At 46.9% G+C, this 22,926-nt stretch overlaps 1 protein-coding gene across 1 annotated transcript in view; it reads left to right on the top strand.

Annotated features, from left to right (window-relative positions):
* Positions 1–22,926, top strand: part of SMARCA5 (SNF2 related chromatin remodeling ATPase 5) — a 433,972-nt gene that overhangs the window by 345,160 nt on the left and 65,886 nt on the right. Inside the window, exons 22-23 of the mRNA XM_085641606.1 lie at positions 16,577–16,789; positions 16,955–17,065. Coding sequence (XP_085497732.1) covers positions 16,577–16,789; positions 16,955–17,065 — 324 coding nt within the window. The remainder of the gene's footprint in view (positions 1–16,576; positions 16,790–16,954; positions 17,066–22,926) is intronic.

Raw genomic sequence — 22,926 nt, forward strand, 5'->3', positions numbered from 1 at the left:
TAGTAGAGAAAACGTAGATTCCCTCACTAATAAGGCAATCCATTGGATTCGCCACGTCAGAGGATGTCTCTGTTATTAGAGAAGATATTCCTAGACAAACCACCTAGACTGTATCGAGCTAATACTATAAGATCTGGAATTAGTTGAAAACCTGCTAGCCCTGGAGTTTTGCACGTCTTCTCCAGACCATTCCTTAATTCAGTTTAGACGACTCCTTTTTGTAATTGGACAGGGTTGCTCTACAGGGCTAGGTGGACTCCCATTAGATGGATCTTCAAATCTAGATTCCAACGATTGACTGCTGAATGCATCTAAGGCCATAGGCACCAATGATTCCATTCCTTCAAGTAGAGAACCCTGTAATTCTCTCCACCAATCCATTTAGGTGGAATGTATAAGGAGTATCATACCCCTTGACAATAACATATTGATAACTAAGGGAGTCAGTCCTCCAACCATCTAGGCAATTTTACGAATAATGTGACACCTTGTCCAGGCAAAAATTTAGTGGCAGGTTTATCAGTGATATCATGGAATGTAGCTGGACTAAAAACCAAGATTATATCCCCAGATTGGCAGTCATTTGTTTCACAACATGTCTGCCTTTTTCAGGAAACCTGGGCAACGGATCCAAATTACTGTATAGGCTATCTAAATTATCACGTCCCTGCAATTGCTGGTGGTAAAGGTCGGCCCTCAGGTGGGTTAACTATTTGGGTTCGCCAAGAATTTGGCTTCGTGGTGCAGGTTTTTGAGTCCCCATAATAAGGATATTTTAGCGCTTAAGCTGAGGTGGGGAGTGGGCGAAAAGATTGATGTTTATAACATTCATGCAAGGGGGACTAAGGGTAGGAAATCCGAGGTACTAGCAGCTCTGAAAACACTGCTTGACCAACATTCTAGGGGCACAGATGTAATAATAGCGGGTGATTTCAACATGACCTTTGAATCCCTTTTAAATGGCCACTCTAATTTTACAGATGAGGAAGATGATCTTTGGAGAATCCTCCAAATTAAATCTAATTCCAGTAAAAAAATGGACCGATGTGGTAGTCCAGATGAATTCCCTCTGTATGGAGAAAGGACTAAGGGCTGTAAATGGTAAAACACACTCCGATAGAGATGGTGTATGTACTTTTAACAATGGCTCCAGTCATAGCCGCATTGACTACTTGATTAATTGCCAGTTTTGGCATGTCTTACAGGACATGAAGGTAGTTGAGCGGATAGAGAGTGACCATAACCCATTATCTGCAGTTTTTGGGATAGTGGTAGAGAGATGCCATTCATTCTAGTAGGGAATTGATCACTCTAGATTCAGTTCCTACAAATGACATGAGGCGTTTGAAATGGGTAAATTTATTAGCGAAGCCTGAAATCCTAGATGAGATCACACTAGATATTGACAACGCAATAATAGAACTGGAAGATCTTTTGACTAACATGGCATCACCTGAGCTGGTTATCGGATATCCTGCTGAGTTTCTTAATCTGCTCCGTACATATTTTTTTAAAACAGCAAAAATAAAGGTACCCAACATAAAAAAGGAAGTAAATGGTTCAATAAGGACTGTAAGGAGGCTCGTAGCTCCCTGGGGAAAGCAATTATGGAAGGTGATATGATCAAGGTTCGCTCTGCCAGGCAGAAATTTAAGAAAGCCCAGGCGATGGCTAAGTGACTTGGGGACAATAATAGATGGCAGGATCTCAAATGTGCGTGCGAAAACAAAAACCATAAACAATTTTGGGATGTAGTAAAATGGGGCGGAGATGGACCACCTTTAGAGCCGACAAATCATGTAAGCCAAGATCAGTGGGTAACGCATTTTCAATTCCAATATGCTTGCAGTAGACGATAGGGTTATGTTCGAGCTCACATATACTTACTATGATGGCCCAGCTTTTAATGAAGTCGATGTTGATATTGCTCTGGGTACTGTGATGGGAGTTAAAGCACCAGGCCCCTATGGAATCCCAGCCAATATATTCCTTTCCAAATCGCTAAAGGTACGCCGGTACCAGACTCATGGAAAGGAGCAGAGATAATCCTAATATTTACAAAGGGGATTAAGTATTTGCCTGGGAATTATAGACCCATAAGCTTAATTGACTCATTACAAAAGATCATGGGACAACTTGTGCTAAACAAAATTCAGGGTTGGATTAGTGATCAGGATATATTATCACCTTTCCAGTCAGGTTTTCAGTCATGTACAAATACTATTGACCAAACCATTCGCTTCACCCTACTCTATTGGAAAACAGTGGTTATGGAAAAAGGCAGCTTGTATTCTGCCTTTGTAGATTTAAAGTCAGCTTTTGACCTGGTTTCCCGTAATAGGCTGTGGAGAGTATTGCAAGACCTTAAAATGCCCCAAGAATTATTAACTTGCAGCTAGACTCCATGAGGACAACCATGCAAAAATCGGGTGGGGTAGCCAGGGCCAAGTCACCCCCCCCCCCCCCCCCCTTTCAGAGTGGAAAGGGGGGTGAGATAAGGTTGTGTGATGGCCCCAACTTTGTTTTCCATTTTTATTAATGGGATTGTAAAATTCTTGGAAGCTAATCCATGGACGCTCTTATACTGGCGGGTGTAAAAATTCCTATCCTTATGTTCACCGACAATACGCTGTTAATCGCTAAAACACCGAGCGGCCTACAGCGAGCCCTAACGCTCTTTGAGGAATTTTGCCATCTGTGGGGTTTGGAGATAAATGTAACCAAAACAAAATCTATGACATTTAACCCCCATAAATCCTTTAGAGGAGCGATGATGCTGAATAAACACCCACTGGAGCAGGTAAAAGATTTTACATATCTAGGGGTCATTATGCAGGGCGACATGAGGTGGTGTAAGCAACTAGACATGGCCACATTGAAACATCGCCAGTTGACAGGTACCTTACTGGCTGAGTGTAATGCATCATTCACTAAACCAGTTAGTCCTGTCTTGAACATTTATAACATGAAAGTAGTTAGTGCAGTATTATATGGGGCAGAGCTCTGGGGATTTAAAAACCTTTCTAAATTGACTGTAAATGAAAATAGTTTCCTACGGAAAATTATTAGCCTTCCCCAAAGCACACCAGCACGGCCATTACTTTGTGATCTAGGCAGGAAGGCACTGGCGGACCGCCAGTTTACGCCCCTTGTTGTACTGGCGGAGAATTTGGTCAACTCCTGAATTGACACCCTATGTTGAGGGCCTAAAAGATCTAATAAGAGCAGATCGTTACAAGAAAATCCAATGGTTACAGAATGTTAGGTCTATACTAGTAAACATTGGCATGGCTGCTCTTTGGGAGAATCCTGAAAGCACTCAATTTCCATCTAAAGCACAACTAAAGGAAAGATATTGGGGATGGGTGGATGCCAGGAATAGTGATCCCTTGACATTAACGGGCCAATTCTTAGTGGCTAAACCAACACAAAAGCTAGAATCTTACTGGGACATCATTACGAAGTCTATGATAGAAAGCTTTTTCCAATTGAGAGTGGGCCCGTTACGTGTCAAGTCTTTCACTGCAAGTTGGGGCACAGCAGTGGACACCTCTTGCCCATTTGCAGTTCCACGACGTATATGGCTAGCCCCAATCTGTAGAGTTTTGGGTACTCGAAAATGTGAGGTAGCACTTAGATTAATTCATACCGAAACATGGTCACCACTTGTTATAGCCCTAGCTAAATTTCTAGGATGGGCATGGATTATAAGATCAAAAGCGATTGCGGCTTTATAACTAATGTATATTGTATGCTGTATTCTCCATTTTACTTGGCTGCTAAAATAATGTTGGTGTTCTTGTTTTCCTCATATTTTAATGTTTTAAATGTAAAAAGTCTCCTTTGTATATATGTATATATTCTTGAGTAGCATATGAACTTTTGTCGTTTTTATAGGTCTTTGTTTTTTTATATATATATTGGTGGGAAATTTCCCTTTTAACAGCTTTGTATACTTTGGTCATGTATTTTGTACCGGATTCGGATATCTGATAGAGACTACTAGCCGCAGATTCCTTCATGTAGAATTATCCCCAGGCGTGAGACTGGATCCGGAAAACTTTCTTGCCCAGCATCCCTGCGCGCCGGGGGACGGCATCACGCGACGCCGCCCAGGCGTCGTCCGCGTAAGTGACGTCAGCGAGGTCACATTAGTCCCACACCATCGCGCCTACATCAGTTTTTTCTTTTTCCGCGTGCAATGCGGATCCGGTTTGTGCTCTGGGCCTGTTTAGGCCTTTCCCTTACGCTATTGCTGTGTGTGGGAACAGTGTGCAAATGCCTTCAGGCTTTAAAACTTGTTCGTCGTGTGGCCGCCTCATGTCGGCGACAGATTCTCACCCCATCTGTATGTGGTGTTTGGGGGAGCACCACGACTCCACTGATTGTGAGGCGTGCCAGCAGATGAAGCCGAAGTCCCGGCGCTCATACCGGATAAAACTTCTTTCGGCTCGTGTGTCCAGGTCGGCGTCATATTCTCGCTCGGCCCCTGAGGAGGGTTCTCGGACCCGCGGCTTCCCTCGCCGGCTTTGATCTTCTCCCAGGTCGCAAGGGCGCCGCTCACCACTTGGTAAGTGTTGCAGTTTGTCCCCGAGGGTTGGGTGCCGGCCTGTCGGGGGCGTGGGATCTCCGTGGATGGTGCGGCCTGCGTGTTGCCCCCTTATCCACTGTTTCCCGGCGTGGGGGGGGGGGGGGGTCCAGAGCCCAGATGGAGACATATGCGGCGGCTTTGCAGGCCTCGCTGGCTTCTCCTCCTCCTTCCCGGGACGTCAGCGGATCCCTTGCAGTGTGCAGGGCCCTCTGCGGCGTTGCTGGCACCTCTGGCCCCAGTGTCGACTGAATCGGGTCCAGGCTTGGAGGATGTGGTGCCGACCTTCGGGGGTCCCTCCTTCGGACCACGGTGCCTCTGCTTCGCCGCAAACTCCAGCGGGAGTCCCTGTGGTGTTGCGGGAGGTCGCCGGGGCTCGGGTCGCACCCCCGAGCCCCTCTCGGTCCTCAGGACGGGCGGCGGCCTTGGCCGAGGTGACGGCTGCTATCCCTGGCGGCACCGCAGGGGTCAGCGGAGGGCCCTTCTCACCCGAGTCCCTCTCGGGACGGGCGGCGGCCTTGCCCGAGGTGACGCCGCTACAGCGCCGGCAGCTGCTGGTCCTGGCGGCACCACAGGGGTTGGCGGAGGTCCCATCTCGCCCTGTCACGAGTCGCGGCTGGCAGGGGTCATCTCCCCGGGCCCTTCTCGTTCCTCTGTGCAGGCGGCTGCCTCGTCGGATGTCCGGATGGTGCCGTTCTGGCGCCACCCCGGCTCCGTCCCAGCTCAGGTTTCCTGCGCCATGTGCTGTGTCGGAGGTCGCGCCAGTCGGCGACTGTCCTGCCTCAGTTTGCGGACTCTTCGGCGCCTGGCCGACGTCGGGTCGTTGACTCTTCTTCGGGCGCCTCCTCTTCTCCAGAGGTTCGGTGGTTGCTGGTGTCATCCTTGCCGGAGACGGGCCGCCGTGTCGTGGCTTTTTCCCCGACTTCGTCTAAAGGCTGCTCCTCCCGGTCCCCACGACCGCGGTCTTCGCCGGAGGAGCCGCGAGTCCCCCACTCTTCGGTCCCTCTTCATTCCTTTCGGCCTTCCGTAGCTTGCAGCCGTCACCTAATGAGCTGCGGGACCCTACGGAGGCGGGTGCGGCTTTCGCCCGCACTGTTTCCACGGCTGTGGGAATTTTGCGCATGGGTGATTCAGCTACCCATTTCCCCGCAGATCATCTTCTGGAGGTTCTTCAGTGCTCTGGTGGTGGGGAACTGTTGCTTCCCTTCGAGGGTTCACTCCACTCTTCTCTTTTGGGGACTTGGAGCCGTCCCGCCACGGGGGACCCGGTGCCCCAGCACCTTCTGCACCGCCACCATCCTGCACCGCGTGATCCAGTGTGCCTTTCTCTTCACCCAGAGGCCCCCTTTTGCAGTCTGCCTTTCCTGCTTTGCCGCTGCTGTTGTCTCCCCCCGTCACAGGAGGCCCGCTGGCTGGACTCCTGGGGGCGCAATATGTTTGCTTCAACCAGTGCGGCTCTGCGGGCCCTTAACACAGTGTGTTTTAGCTAGGGCCACTTCTTGCTTGTGGGACTCGGCGGAGTCTCTTATGTCTGCCGCTTCTCAGGAGGGTGCCTGTGTGGTTTTGAGACACCATGTCTTGGATGGTCGGGAGCTGGCGGTGTTTATCCTTCGCTCCGCTCCGGACATCTTGGAGGTGCTGGGCCGTGCCATAGCTTCTTCGGGTTGCCCTTCGTCGCCATGCCTGGCTTCGGGGCAGTGTGTTCCCGGAGAATGTTCGAGAACGGCTGGTGGACCTTCCCTTCGAGTGTGCTCTTTTGTTCCATGCCCCTGCGGACTCAGCCATCCAGAGTATCTTGGCGGGGCTTCGTCCTCCACCTCCTCCTCTCCCTCCTCCTCCTCAGTGACCTGCGTGTTGATCTGGTTCTTGGATCTGTTCTTCCGTTGGGGCGGGTTGCCCCGGTTGTCTGGCTAAGGTTGTGGTTCTGTTGGCCCTTCGTGACACTGTTTTTTCCTTTGGGTTTTTTTAGTCCATGCTGGGCCTGAGATTGGGCCTTATGCGTTTCCCCTCTGGCTGCTTGATCGGCCTCCTGCGGGGTTTTTTGCCGCAGGTCTTTTTTGTTGCCCTCTGCTGCGGAAGTTTCTTCCTAAGAGGTTCCCATGTCTTTGGATATGACATGCCCTATATGGGGCAGGGTTGGCTGTTTTATAGCCCTGGTATGTGCTGGGGAGTTGTGGTAGCCTGCGGGCTTCTGCTCTTCGTGGCGTTATGGTATGTTGCGGATGCAACCTTCGTCTTCGCCTTTTTGCTTGAGTGTTTCGTTCTGTGGTGTCCCTGGCGTCTGGCGGAGCTTGCCAGTGCCTCCCTCTTGTTCTTTTTGCACCGTTGTGCCTTCTTGGGGCTTTAGTGGGACTGTCATCCTGCCTTCTCTGCTGCTTCCAGTGGCCCTTGCACTGGGTTCTACCTCTTCTCCCTGTGGGGGGGATGGTCCCTGGCTTCTGGACCCTCTTGCGGGCACAGTTTGTCCCTGCGGGCGTTGGACAATTCTTCCTGGGTGACCTTGAGTTCCCCTTTTCAGCTTCCGCCTGCTTCTTGCTGCTGGCGCCATCCTGTCTGGGATTGCCTTTGCTCTGCCTCTTTTCTCCTTGGAGTCTCTAGGTTTCTCTTCTCGTTCGGTGCTCCTTTCCTTGGGCGGAGGTTTTGTTGCCTCACGTGGGCTTGGAGTTTTTGACCTCCTTGCGCCTTGCCTTGTTTCCTCTGCTGAGTGAGGGCAGGCTATCTTCTGTTGCCTTTGCCTGGGGTACGGGGCCGAAGGTAAGTAACTCTTCATGACTATTTGTTGAATAAAGCTATTATGACGGACTGACTGACACTCAGAGGCATGGTAGAGATGCCCCCTGAAAAACGACAAGCCCTGGTGTGGTTTCTGAATGGCTGCCCGCCATACGCCACCAACACACAGGTTTCTGGATGCCGGGGTAGGGAGTCTCTGCTCTCTGGGTCCAGCAACAAAGCCCATCCTGGGCAGAGGTGTAATGCCTCCTCCCCCAGGATGGGCTGGGTCCAAGAAGGGGTAGCTTTAAGGCCTGCCGCCTTTGGAAGCTGTCCCTGCCTTTTGCTGCCCCCATCAAGTGGCTTCCACTGGTTCTGCCCCCCACTTTGGATGGGAGAATCAGAGGAAAAACCAAGCTAGGAAGCTTGCCAAACTTGGCAAACCCTACCCCTCAGGTGGGGAAGGAGAGAAACCGGCATGTCCAACAGCCCCCCCAGAGCCCAAAGGACCTGCCCTGCACTCGCCTTACCGACTGTCTCCCATGAGCACTGGATTTGCTCAAGCCAAGACTCATCCACAGAATCCGGATCCAGGCGGTTCCGGGATTCTGCACCCGCGGGACGAGTTTAAGTGGCCAACACCACAAGGTGGTCTCCCCAGTGATTCTGACCTGGGATCTGGTGAGCCTTACCTCCCTCAAGCTTTAAGAAGACGCCTGCAACCTCAACCTGAAGAGTGTATCACACACCCCCCTCTCCCCGACCGCGACCAACTGGGAAAGAAACCAGAAGACACCATACGCCCCACGGCCTTGGGTGGCTCAACCTATAGTGTCTCGGCATCCATCAAGAACACAACTTACCTCTCCAGCCGGTGGTCGTCTTCAGGAAGTCTCCCTGCCCAAGCCTGCAACAACTTTGCTGAACTGAAGGTCTCCATTGGAAACCACAGGGCCTCCCCAACGTAGTCTTGGCACCCGGGCGCCCCGGTGCCTATTGTGGTGCAGCTCCTGTGCTGATCGTTGGCCCCTGCAGTGCTGAACTCGACCCTAGGACCTTTGCTCGCACATCCGAGTGGCCTGCCCGTAAACAGTCCCTAACCAAAGGCCCCATTGGCTAACCTTAGGCCCATGCACGCGGCCGCCCCAGTGCCGCTGGTGGTGCAACTTGAGTGCCTACCTAGACCTTGGTCCTAACCCCCAAAATTCTCACTTGTGTTTTACTTACCAATAAAACTGACTTTTTTCTCCCATAGGAACCCATGTTATGAGTTTTTGGGCCTAAACTTCTGAATTGTTTTTTTTGTATGGAGGAAAGTCACTATAACTTGAACCAACAGAAGTCTTACTTGCCATGTATTGTGATATCCCTCCGTGTGGTATCTAGGCATACCACCCCTAGAAGTCAATGTAATCTGAAAGTAATGATAAAGTATTCTAAAAGTAATTACTGTGTAATTTAACCTGCTTTGTGAAAAAAGCAACCTGTAACAATTGCAAATCCATTCCCAATTGCATTTGTGTAAAGGTTTACAATTGAAAGTATTTTTTACCTACCTATACCAAGTCCTGCTTGGTTCTAGAAATAAAACAGAAGTATACTTTTTTTTTTATACTTAACCAATTGGTCTGGATCCTGTCTGATTGTGTGCCATCAGGCTTGATCTAGTGAATACAATAAATGCTAAACACCCTCTGGATAAACCTAACTGCTCATCCACACTACCTACAAGATAGCTGTTAGTACTTACCTAATTTAGCCTCTGCTAAACCTCTCGGGACTCCTGGATGTTTCCTTTGGGCCCTTTTATTTTGCTCCCATTGGGACCTTAATTTTGTATATCTTTTTGATGTATGCTCCCTTCAAGCGCCTCCACAGTCCTTCTCTGAGACATTGGACCTTAAACTTTTTCTCGTTGCCGTCATGTTTGGACATCACATCAGCAGTTAATTCAACCTTTGTATACTACCTTTTTACCTGGCAAGCTGACTCTTGACTTGTGAGGTGTTTTTTTTCCACGAAATGTGTCGCTTTTTCACTTTAGACAATCCACCATGCTTCCTGCATTCTTTCCTCCTCCCATCCATCTCAGGAGAGTCTGTTCAGGTTGTACCAGCAGCATACCCTTAGTTTCTATATCTCTAGGAGAAAGAAATAGTGTTGACTATCAAATATTTGTTCGGTTTCGTTGACGTGAAGAAAAAAGGCAGTCCCTAAACTGAATAATAAGTGTTTTGCAGCGTGAATCTTTTATGGACTCACATGCTGTGCATTATTCCGCCATCCAGTGGTTGGGTCTGGAAATAGTTGTAGTTCCGTTTTTTTTTTTCTTTTTTTTTTTTTTGTCGACATTCCACCATTTGGTGTCCTTCTGTGAAGTTGATGTGCTTCCTCCGGAAGCTCCCACCTTTGGTCGCCATCTTCAGATTCTTTTTTTCCCGCTGGGGCCTGGTTCAATACAGAAAGCTGCACAGATTTGGAGAGAATAATCGACGAAAAGAGGTCAAACTTGCACAAAAACAGCGATGAAAGGCTTTTTGACGTACCGGATTACTATCCAACAATCCGGAGAGTGCCGAAAAGGAGGAAAGGCGGAATTTTGACGACTCGAAGAATGCGCATGCAGGGGGCTCCCTGTGCACCGTAATGGACAAGACACCTTTCAAGTTTTGCAAGAATTGTCATAAGTACGCTGAAAAAAGATCAGCAAACAGTCTGCAACCTTTGCCTGCCACTGGATCACCCAAGTGAAGATTGCAACGAGTGCTCGGCCTTTACCCCAAAGACTCTGAGTGTAAGAGAGAGAGAGAAAAGGTTTAACTTCAACATGCATGGCCCGGGGCCACCACCATCGCTTTGAGACCGAGGCCTTTCAAGTGAAGAGGAGGACATCGTCGCTAAAGGCCCGGAAGTCGACTAGGATAGACGCCCCAGTCGTAGAGGTAGAGAAGACTTCGAAGGAGTTAAGAGCCATTGACTTCGAAAAAGCATGATGAGACACGAAAATATGGGCCTAAGACCTCTAAAAGAGCCTCCGCGTCGAAAGAGTCGATGACTGCAGCTGCCTCCAAAGAGAAACATACAGTTGGATCCTTGGACAAGGACTCTGTGACGGTGAAAACTCTCAAAAGATCGAAGACTTTGAAAGACGCCTCAACGTCGAAACTAGAGAAATCAAAACGGCCTTCGTCAAGCACGAAAAGAAGGGCTGAGGATCTTGACACCGAAGCACACGCGTCGGAGATCGAGAAAGAGGAGAAGGATAGAGGCTGAGATGGCAAATATTTTGTAACACAAAAAGGAATTAAACGACAGTTTGAAGCAGTTCAACATACTGCCAAAAGCATCGACCGAAGCAAAGAAATCGGTCGAGGAAATGCATCCACCAACAACTCCTGAACCGCTCGACTAAGAATTCTTCGAGGAGGAAGGAGACGATGCGGCACTAACGTATGTGGGCTCTGCAACCTCGGGAAACAAGACCTACAATGGCAGGGTGTCGACGCAGAGTCACCAGAGGGGGCGGTAGACACCTATCCTTGGAGGCCTTCGCCACCAGATGACATTAGGATTTCCACCAAGTCATAAAAAGAGCTGGAGTCACATATGGAGTATAACTTGAAGAGGAAAAGCCACAATCATGCTTTCTTCCAGAGACTTTGCTGCCTACACAATCCAAGAGGCAGTTTCTACCCATGCTACCAGGTGTACTGGACCAAGGGAAGGAGGCTTTCAAAGAGCCTGCCACGTGCAAGGCAGTCACACCAAGGGGTGAGAAAAAATATAAACATTCTTCAAAAGACCCACTGTACATCAAGAGGTCGGTGCCAGCTGACTCAATCATCACATCTACAGCAAGAAAGAGAGTCAATGGACCAACTAATGTTGGGCCACCACCAGACAAGGTGAGCAAAAGGATAGACTTTATAGGGAGAAGGGTCGAGAGGAGTGCAGCAATTCAGTGGCGCATTGCAAACTCAAATGCATTAATAAACAGACTCGCATATCCGCATTGGGTTGAGGTAGGAGAACTACTAAAGCACCTGTCTGAACAGTTCCAGAGAAGGGCAAACCACTTGGTGGAAGAGGGAAAGAACATGGCAAACATGTTTGAAATCTGCCCTAGACGCAGCAGACACATCTAGCAGACAGATGATGATCGGCATTACAGAGAGAAGACATGCATGGCTGAGAATATCCGGTTTCAAGCCAGAAGTGCAAAATAATATACTGAACTCCCCGTTCAATGGGGAACAACCGTTTGGTAGCATCGTAGATGAAAAGCTGAATCAAGTGAAAAAAGACAATAAAACAGCACGGTCTATGGGCCCACTACAATTTAGAGGCATGCATAGACACACCCTCAAGGAGAACATCAGGCAGAGGTAATCATCAACCCACAGCCTCAAACCAAATATATTAGCGAACTTACCAAGGGGTAAGCCAGGGCCAGCAACAAGGACAGCAACAAAATTGGCAGTTCCAACAAGGAAGACAATCCTTTCTAGGGTGCCCTCTGGGTAGAGGGCAAACACGAGGGGGGCACCAAAGTGCCTGCATTCCAAAAGTGGGCCACTCACCAAAAACATCACCGAGTGGAAACCCAAAGACATTATCACTGAAAATACTTCATCCTCTAAACAAACCGATCCTCCAACATACTACACCAGTAGGTGGCAGGTTAAAATACTTCCTATACAAATGGGGAGAAATCACTTCAGACAAATGGATATTAAACACAACACAATACAGTACAGTTACTGTATAGAACTGACAAAGCAACCTCCACACAAAAAAACAAACCAAGATAGACATTTGGAAAAATAAGTATCCCAATTACTCCAGGAGGTGCAAGAACTACAATCCAAAGAGACCATAGAACAAGTACTACAAAGGGAAAGTAACTAAGGCGTTTACTCAACATACTTACTAATTCCAAAAGTAGACGGAACATTGCGTCCAATACTAGACCTAAGGTTTCTTAATATATTCGTAAAGACTCAGATTCAAAATGACAACGTTGAAGTGATACCTCAAATGCAAAAAGGAGACTACATGGCAACCATGGACTTAAAGGATGCATACTTGCACATTCCAATGAACAGAAAACACAAAAATCTATTATGATTTATGTTTAGCAAAACACACTACCAATTCGAAGTGCTGGCATTCAGGCTGAAATCAGCACCAAGAGATTTCACAAAATGCCTAGCAGCAGTAGCCGCTCATCTAAGAAGGCAGGGGATTCATGTATACCCGTTCCTGGACGACTGGTTTATAAGAGCAAACTCATGGTCTCTGCAAACAGCATATACAACAAGTGATAGAGACACTAGTTCATCTTGGATTTTCAATACACTAGGACAAGTTGTCACCAGAACAAAAGGTGTTTAGAGCAAAAATCAACACTATAGTAGGGAAGGTGTTACAGAGCGAGAAAAAAACATTGGCACTGCTGCAGGAGACCTATCTGTACCGGAGGGGGCAAGCTCCAACAGTAAGGACAGTAGGAAAGATTTTGGGAATGATGGCTTCATGCATTCATTTAATCCCCAACATTCGCTTGCACATGAGGCCGTTCCAAGAATGGCTTCAAGAGCAATGGTCACAAGCAACAGGGAGTTGGGAGGATCTAGTGGTTGTCACACAAACAGTTCAGCATGGTGGACAAAAACAAACCTAGTACAGGGAACATATTTCACACAACCAACCCCAAAAGTAACCACAACGACAGATGCATCCCAGATAGGATGGGGAGCACAAATAAGCAGCCTCAATGTAAGGTTTGTGGACACAGGAGGATGCGGTAAAACGCATCAATTTCCTGGAGCGAAAAACGGTGTACCTAGCCTTAAGCCTTTTAGAAGGAGCTTTATGGAAATGTGTTAATTCAAACAGACAACACAGCCGCCATGTTTTACATAAACAAGCAAGGAGTAACAGTCTTTAGCACTCAACAACTATGGAAATGGACAATCCCAAGGAATATAGACATAATTGCAGTACACTTGCTGGGAAAGGACAATGTAGCGGCAGACAGACTAAGCAGGCAGGCGTCCGCATTTCCACGAATGGAAACTGAATCAATCAGAAGTACACAAGATATTCAGGAAGTGGGGGACTCTGCAAATCGACCTATTTGCAACTCCCCACAATGCAAAATGCCAACACTTCGCATCCAGATTACCTTGCAACCAGTCCCATGGATAGACTGGTCAGGGATATTTCCTTGCGCTTTTCCCCCATTACCACTTCTCCACAGTGATCAACAAATGCAAGATCAGCCACGTGACAATGATCCTCATTGCACCACAATGGGCAAGACAAACCTGGTTCTCTGAGATAATGGAGATGACACAGGGAACCGTGCACAGGCTTCTAAAAAGAAAAGACCTATTGACAATGCAAAACGTAAGGGTACTTCACCCGGAACCCGAAAGCCTAAGCCTAGGCACATGGCTCCTGAGGACTTAAAGGTTGCACAACTCAAACTACCAGAAAGTGCAATGGCAGTACTAAGAGAAGCAAGAAAACCAACAAGAAAATGTAGACCGCAAAAATTGAAGATACTCCCAATGGTGCTTTCAAGAAAACCTCTCAAAGATCAAAAGGGAAACAGTTCTAAAATACCGAACTCATTTACTACAAAGTAATCTAAGCTACACATCATTAAGGGTACACTTAGCAGCAATTGTACCTATACAAGTGGAGACACAGGGAAACATTTTTTCACTGCACACTGTCAAAATGTTCCTAGAAGGAGCTAAAAGAATAGCACCCACATGAAACTTGAATAGTGTACTGACTCGAATGATGAAGGCACCATTCGAACCACTACACAGAGCAACGCCACAAATGCTCACACTAAAAACAGCGTTTTTAGTCGCAATTACATCTCCAAGTCTTGTTAGTGAATTACAAGCACTAACACTACAGGAACTCTACTTCCAAATACATAATGACAGAATTGTCATAAGAACAGATCCACACTTCATGCCAAAGGTGGTATCAAAATTCCACATAAACCAAACAATACAGATTCCAAGTTTCTTCCAAAAACAAAAGCTGAAAAAGCTTTGTCCACTCTTGACGCTAGAAGAGCAGTCATGTATTACATTGAAAGGACAAAGGAATACAGGAAAACAAAGCAATTCTTTGTATCTTTTGCTAACAGCTTCCTGGGACAACCTGTTACTAAGAACACTATCGCAAGATGGATTGCTCAAGCCATACAGGTATGCTACAAACAAGCAGGACAAACATTACAAGGAGCACCAAGGGCTCACTCAACATGGGGAAAAAGGAGCAACAGTCGCGTTTCTAGAAAATACTCCAATTCAAGACATTTCCTGCGTTGCAACATGGTCTCCAGTGCACAGGTTCACAAAACATTATTGTGTGGACATCCAGATGAATAAAGAAGCACAAGTGGGTCAAAAAGTATTACAACATATATTTACAAACCAGTGCTCATCTTCCACCTGGCCACCACAAGACTAGCAAACCGCTACAAAATCTATGTACAGCATGTGAATCCAGAAAAGATTCACGCTGCAAAATGTATAGTTTCTTACCTGTCGGTGTAGTTTTGCAACTTGAAGAATTTTCTGGATTCACTAGCAAACCCACCCTCCGTCCCCAGAAAGATAAGAGGGGAAGAAAAAAAAAAATCAGAAGATGGGAGCTTCCGGAGGAAGCAAGTCTGTCACTGAAGGGCACCAAATGGTAGTATGTCGACGTCCACCACCAAAAAAAGAAATACAACAATTCCTGATCCAACCACTAGATGGCGGAATAATGCACAGCATGTGAATCCAGAAAATTCTCCAAGCTGCAAAACTGCACTGACGGGTAAGAAACTATGTTATACCTTGGCCGAAATAGATCCACATGTTTGCCTTCTGACTCATTCCATCAGTGCGAAAGCTGCCACCACAGCTCTAGCTCAGGGTTTTTAATTTGAGCATTTACCATTTTTGCATGCTTTCACTAGGCACTACTACAGGGAGGGGTGTCATTTCCCCTCTGTTCTGCAAGGCTTCTGGTGTACACTCCTCAGGCGCATCTCTTTGGAGTGGGCATTGCTTCAGTACTGATTGATAAGCTGAGCAGTTTGTAGATGAAAAAAACCATCAGAAGAATGATACCTTTAACGCTTTCTGGTTGATAATCTAACTACAGATTGTTCACCGCTCAACTTTACCGTTCTGTGGATTGGGCTATTGGGAGTAATAAGACGCTGTTAGCTTTTTTACTTGCTGCCAGTAGAAACAGTCTTCTTTTTCTTCAGTGACTGATCTCTGTAGACGTTGAAAAGGCTACTTTGACCGTATTTATTTAAAAACGCTAGCAATTTACTTTTTCCAGAAAAACTTATGCTTTTCGTGGGAAAAGCATTCGTTCATTGTACAATTTCACCAAAAATAATTTATTTTAGTCCGATTTCGTCAGGCGGGTTCTTTATTTTAGAAATTACATACTGATGTGATTCAATTATGATAAATGTCCATTTGACCACTACCGCTGCGCTGGAGCGGTTGCATGAGTTTTTGATTCTAATCTGCTGCTTGGGAACATTGACAAGGCAAGTAATCTACAATCAAAGTATCTACTAGAGCGTTACCAATGATCAGTAACTTATGTTTTTTGATTGTAGAAATAAACTGCGGCCATTGGTTGCTGCATTGTGTCTCCAGGACCTCTTGGCAATCTCTTAGCAGCAGTTCCCATTATTCACCTAATGCTACCCACCAAGGTTATTAGTTATTCTTTTCCTTGTTAAAAAGAATTGTTGTTAAGTTCAACCAGTACAGTTGTGCAATGAAATAAAATATGCATTTGCTATCCGAAAGAAAAATCTAGGTATGCATGTTTTATATTTGAGCTGTTAAGTGTTTGAGAGGCCATGCAAAGGTTGAACTTTTTCAGCTTTTTAATTATCATCGCCTTTGCGTATTTCAGAGGAATCCAAGCAAGTCTTAACTTGTCTAAACTGAAATGTACTATCTTTCTAATGCAGCAAAATGCTGCAGTACTTTTGTTGGTAAGCAGTGGTGTTGTGCTAGTAAGTAAATTACATGTGTTTTTTGATGTCTTACATTAGCTTGATTTGTGGGAAGGTATATCAAAAGTATAGGATTTTAGAGAATTGTATTTAGGGATGTGACTTTTGTGGTTGTTACCATAACACTTTATGACCTTCATATAGCACTTGTAGCTTAAATCTGAATATTTTTGCGAAATTTAATTTAAATAGTAATCTAATCTCTCCTTTAGATTGGCAGATATAAAGCACCTTTCCACCAGCTGAGAATTTCCTATGGGACCAACAAAGGTAAAAATTATACAGAGGAAGAGGACCGGTTTCTTATCTGTATGCTGCACAAGCTGGGCTTCGACAAGGAAAATGTCTATGATGAGCTTCGGCAGTGTATACGTAACTCTCCCCAGTTCAGATTTGATTGGTTTCTCAAATCAAGGACCGCAATGGTGAGTGAAAACTGCCATCATATTCACATGGATGCAAATTTGGTACTCCTCCACAATCCTTTGGGTCTGCTCATGGGCCACTGGTGCTGTTTTTCATCCTTTTTATGGCACATCGATGACTAATTGTTTTTATCGTATTGACATTGGATATTCTGTATATTCTAGGAACTGCAGAGGCGCTGTAATACACTAATTACATTGATTGAAAGAGAAAACCTTGAACTGGAAGAGAAGGAAAAGGCAGAGAAGAAAAAACGAGGAGGACCAAAATCTTCAGTAAGAATGAAGAAAATAAATGCCTTTCAATGTCTGAATAAATATTTGGCTTTCAAGCTGGTTAAGACAGTAAAAATTCAGTGGTAGCTTTGTGAATCCATGCAATGGTCTACGTTTATTCAGAGAATGTTGTACAGTAACGCATACAAATCACACAACTATGTATATGAGCAGGCAATGGTTTAAGTTGACAAAAATCAACAACATATAACCTTTGCAATAACCTGAAACCCTTTCATTGATTGCGTCTAAAATTTTATTTTGATTCCGTAAACACTCAATTAGCTTCAGTATCTTCTTTATATTGATTTCTCATGATTAATCTCAGTTTTACATAAGTCGGTGAAGTATTTTTCCAAATTTGAGGTGAGTGAAATGTACGGTCAAGATTTGTTGACTACTTTAGTAAGTGTGACTATTCTGTTGGGCTGAACGTTGGACATTCTGGATCCTTCAGATTTATTTTTTAACTGATCTTTTCATATAACCCAAGGTTTAAGTCTTAAGTACCCTCCCCCATATCAACTTGTAGTATCACTGAGTAATGTGAAGTGTGATGGATTTTCTAAAGTTTGCTGTGAGTTGAACCTGTAGGGTCAGTCAGTTGAAATATGGTGCCTATCATTCCCTTGGTAACTTCTATGTTCCTTTGAGTGACAGTTCTTTGAGTGGGTTGAACCCTCCAAAAAGATCAGTAAGGAGATTTTTAGTTAAGTACTTTCATTGGTCTATCGCCAATGAAATTGTGAGGCCAATTAACAGCAGTTTTCTTCAAAACTGAGGTAAAAGGATAGTTTCTACAGTTCAGTTTAAACTAGTTATACGCTGAAAAAAGCTGAAAACATTTAAGCAATGAATTTAAGATTGCATGGGAGCAGATGACACTGAAGTAGTTGCATTGAAGCATCTGACATCAAAACTGAGGGGAGGGGGGCGTGGCCTGACAGTGACCAAGATGGCCGCACTTTGAGCGCTCCTTGGCGGGTACTGAAATAAACCCTGACATCCATCCCAAAATCTACACACATTCGCACCTGAAGGACATGTCTGGATTCTCCAGTGTTCCCAGAGTCCCTGGAGGTAACTCTGGGGCTGATATCTGTCCCGAGAAACAGGGTTTGGGAGGTCTGGGAGCCGGCCACGCGTGTCCTTGCCAGGCTGCATGGGCCTGGGCTGGCCTATCCAGGGGTGAGATCTCTGATCTGGCTCCAGGGCTGTGGCCTGGCAGAGGACAGATGCAGCCCTCTGGGATGCCCTTAGACTGGTGACCAGATTTCTGGTTCCTGCCTGATCTCGGGGGGGGGGGGGGGGGGGGGGGGGGGGGTCCGGCAACTAGAGGAGGCCCGGATGGAGACTGCAACAGATCCAGGCCCAGCAATAACTCACTGACTTGGCCTGCAGGGTATTGCGGGTGAGGAACAGAACGGCAGTGAAGTGCCATGTGAAAGAGTGCCACAGAGAGTGCTGTGGGTGAGGGGCGGCTGTTAGGGCACCACTCGCCGGACAGATGTCTGTCTCTGGGGGGTCGGGATTCTCAGACAAAGGTTGCATCGGGGACCGGGTGCTGAAGGACTGTGAAATCTGTAGCGGGATTGGCAAATTGTAAAGGAGGAAAAACCGAATCTGAGCAGTGCAAAGGTTTCCCAACGCGCTTGCCTGTCTGGGATTGAGAGATATGCCAGACTTGGAGGTGAGGTTCAAGCCGCTTTGGGATCCCCCATGTTGCCTTTGAGAGGCCATGGAGGGAACTCTGCCCTCCCGACCGAGATCGACGACCTAACTGAGGGAGGGGTGGCCTCCTGAACGACGGATTGAAGATGATCTGAACTACCAGATCATCATCAAAACTGTTTGGGGCATCCTGAGGCCACCCCTTTCAACCGCATCCATGGCAACCTGCGAGGTGTCGTCCACTGTGTGGGCCGGACAAGGAGAGCCACTGGTTTGGGGACACGCTGAGAACTGAGACACACTGGGAACTGAGACACACTGAATAAGTGGCCCCTGAGGAGGGAGTGGTGATCCTTAACTTCTCGGGTGACTGCTGTCGAACAAACTGGCGCCATAGTGAACATAAGCCTCAAATCATCTTATTTTACGTTGTGTACAGTCGAGCAACACAAGTAATACCGCTGGGACTTCCTTTATTCCCCCCCCACTGTTCTTTTGCTACTTACTATTTGGGACCATGGTGAAACCGAAGGGGCAACTACAGACGTAATCTAACCAGATGGATTAATACGCTGTATCTCAACAGTTGCTGGATGGGGCCAGACCAAGCACGGAGGCGTCTGAGTCAGCAGAACCCTCTTTTGGAACCTTTATGGCAGCAATCCACGACCTCAAGAGTACTCTAGAACCAATGGTTGATGCGGTGACAGTGGATGTTATTCTCCCAAGGGCAGACTTTAAGAAAAAATTACAGATACTCACGACAGCGGAGTCGAATATTCAAACATTACAAACTCTGTCCCAAAACCTGGAAGACCAGGTCCAACATCTCACGAAACATCAGGAACTAATGGCTGCCAGACTCTATCAGGAGGGTAGGGTCTGACGTAATATCAGGGTCCCTGAGGGGGCATAAGGGCCCAGCTTTTACCTATTTCTTAAGGTCCTGATTGCAAACTTCCTCATCTCCAAGTGCCTATCAAACCTTCGGAGGGGGTGGCGGAGGATGCCTAACAGTGGCATGAACTCCATAATCGGTCTGGAGAAGGATAAGATGTCCAGTAGAGAGAGACTGGTGGGAGCCCCTCTTAAATCATATTGGGTTGGTGGACCTGTGGCGTGTACGCCACCCAAACAAGAATAAGTACACATCTGTCGGTAAGGCATGGTAGCTTCTCCCGATTGGATTACATACTTGCCATATGAGCGCGGGTCAGTTCCACGGCAAACATCACCTGACACATGGCATTTCTGACCTATCCCTGGTGGTGGTCTTCTTTTCAGGTCAGGAATTCAATGCTGCCCCCAAGGTTAGCCTCTTGGCATTTAAGATAGGGAGTTCCAAGATGAAATACGAAAGCGAACCAATCAGTACTTAAGAGAATGAGGGGGTCAGTCGACATTAGTAAAGGAGATTACCTCCTTTTTGAATTAGACAATGAGCGGAGAGGCACCTGGCACCGTTCTCTGCTTCAACAACAGGAGCTGAGACCCGGCAGAGGACAAAGCCCTAGCACATGCACTGGCCACCCAGAGGAGATTATACAACGTAGGAGTTAAGGCCAACAAGCTTATTGCTTGGTTAAAGAGGGAAAGGGGCAGAAATTGGTCTGTAGAAATCCAGGACTCTGTGGTAGTGACCCATACAACCGGAAAAGCAATAACGAAGGCCTTTGCATCGTACTACGAACACATACTACTCCACGGCCATCCGATCTGGCCATTACTGTGCTGAACTCTTGAGTCCTCTGCCCAGAGGTTAGGGACACATTCGAGCAGGACCTGACGATTGAAGAGAGAGACTGGGGCGATGTGTAGATTACAATCCGGCAAGGCAGCGAGACCTAACAAACTGCACGTAGAACTGTACAAATGTGTAGCTGATAAAGCTGTGCCACATATGCTATGCATGTTCCAATCAGCTAGGCAGGAGGGGCTACCCTTCCAGCAGATAAGACTGGTCACAATCGTGGTTTTCCCCAAAAAAGGTCAACCGCCCACACCCTGCAATTCCTATAGGCCAATATAATTCTTGACTCTGGAGGCCATGGTCCTGGCAAAGGCCTTGGCCAACAGACTCATGTCTGATAACCACGGTGGTCCAGTCGGACCAATCCGAATATATGCCAAACCTGGGCACTAGACTGAATTTGAGGTGTCTTTATGGGTGCTGCACATGACCGTGGGCCCTCAGGCCAAGGATGCTGTTCTGCTCTCATTATACATGTGAATGGCTTTTGATAGTATAGAATGGCCATACTTGTTTGCAGCCCTGTCCAGACTCTGATTCGGCCCAAGTTTTGTTTCTGGATTAGACTTCTGTATCAAGATCCTCTAGCATGAGTGCGAGTCAACAGCATTCAGTCTTGCCCTTTTGCCCTCCACAAGGGCACTAGACAGGGCTGCTCCTTATCCCCGATCATTTCCTTGGCACTTGAGTAATTGGCTGCTGGATCTTTTGTAGGCAATCTGGGGGAACAGCGCATGGGAGTAATGCATCTCCCTGTACGCTGATGACATTCTGTTGTATGCAATGGGACCATGCCTTCTGGTAGGCAGAATTGTATACATTTTCCAACCATTTGAGTTTCCTTTGCTACCAGATCAACTGGGCAAGTCTCATTTTCCCACTGGCCGGAGGACAACCGGTTCTGATGCTCCACATTGCTGACCCGGTGGCAACACATGGTTTTCAGTATTTAGGCATCTGTGACCGGAGATGCTGAGGACTATATGCAATGAAACCTATTTCCTCAACTGGGAAGACTTGGCACACTGGAGGGCGCTTCTTGTGTCCCTGATGGGGAAGGGCCTTGTTCTATAAGATGATGGGCCTCCCCGCCTGCTATTTGTCCTACAAAACACCCAGTACATGGTGCCACTTGACTTATTCTGTAGGGTAAACAGCAAATTACCCCACCTCTTGTGGAATGGGGGCAGCTCACTGATCTCCCTTGGTAAGCTACAGGAGGGATTGTTTGAGGGGAGCTGAGGATCCCAGACATTCGTGCCTACTACTGGGTGATGCAGCTGGCGGCAGTCAATGACTGGGTGTTCGGGGACATAGAGGACCCGGCCTACCGGGTAGACAGTGAAGCCATGGGAACCCGAGGCTAGCCATCAACCTTTTAAAATAAAACACAAGTGCAATCACTGTAGCTAACGTACTCAGATGGTTAAGGCGTGGAGAGAGGCCCATAAATACCTGGGCTGGGAAGGCAAGCTGACAGATAGGACCCCCCTCTGGGACAGCGGGTTACTACAGCAAGTGGGGAATCTGAAAGGCTTCCATAAATGGAGACTGATGGGGATAGACTACCTCGGTGACAATTGGAGATGGAGTACACTACTGACCTGCAAAAGGAATATGGAATGGGTGCAGCAGAACAATTCAGACACTTGCAGTTGAGACCTGCGATGTGCCAGAAGAGGAGTAATTACCGAAATTCAGAACACTGGAGGATAGTTTGCTACTGGACCCTGTGCCGGCCCAGGCGATCTCCTTGATGTATAAGAAAATAATGAACAACTCCCCCTGACCTGCTGCGCTCCCTGCGAGAGGCATGAGAGGGGGACGTAAGCCTTATTCAGGACGGCAACTGGGTAGAAGCACTTCAGAGCCCCACAGAAATAGTCAGAAGAGCTGGCTTCCGTCTAATACAGTTACAGATCCTATTATTCTAGGTCCCTCCTACACCTTCTTAACTTGTACGAAACGGCCCTCTACGCTAGAGGATGCAGCTTGGTGGGCTCCTTTTTTCATATCCTCTGGGAATGCCCTGTAATCCAACATTACTGAGAAGGGGTGGTACAAATTGTGGCCAAAGTTGTGCGTCTGATGGACGATTGATAACGATAATACGTTCATCTACCTACAATTACAGCTATGAGAACTGTGCTATGCCTTTTATTTCGTGATACTATTCTGATGTTATCCTCCCCATCACGAAATGTCACATTCTTTGTACAAGACTATCTTTGATGTGTACTTAGCAGTTGTTTAATAAAAAAAATTAAAACAGCTGTGGGGAAGGCAGTTAAACAGCAATGGCTATTAAGCAGGGCTATGCTAAATGCATTAATGTTTACCATTCCAGGGTTTGAAAAGCATTAGAGCCATGTATATGTTCAACAGCCTTTCTTTGTGCTTTGGTCCCATGGGGCACAGGGTCAAGACTGATTTGCATATG

This window comes from Triturus cristatus, chromosome 2_2, assembly GCF_964204655.1.
Source record: "Triturus cristatus chromosome 2_2, aTriCri1.1, whole genome shotgun sequence".
Taxonomy (NCBI): domain Eukaryota; kingdom Metazoa; phylum Chordata; class Amphibia; order Caudata; family Salamandridae; genus Triturus; species Triturus cristatus.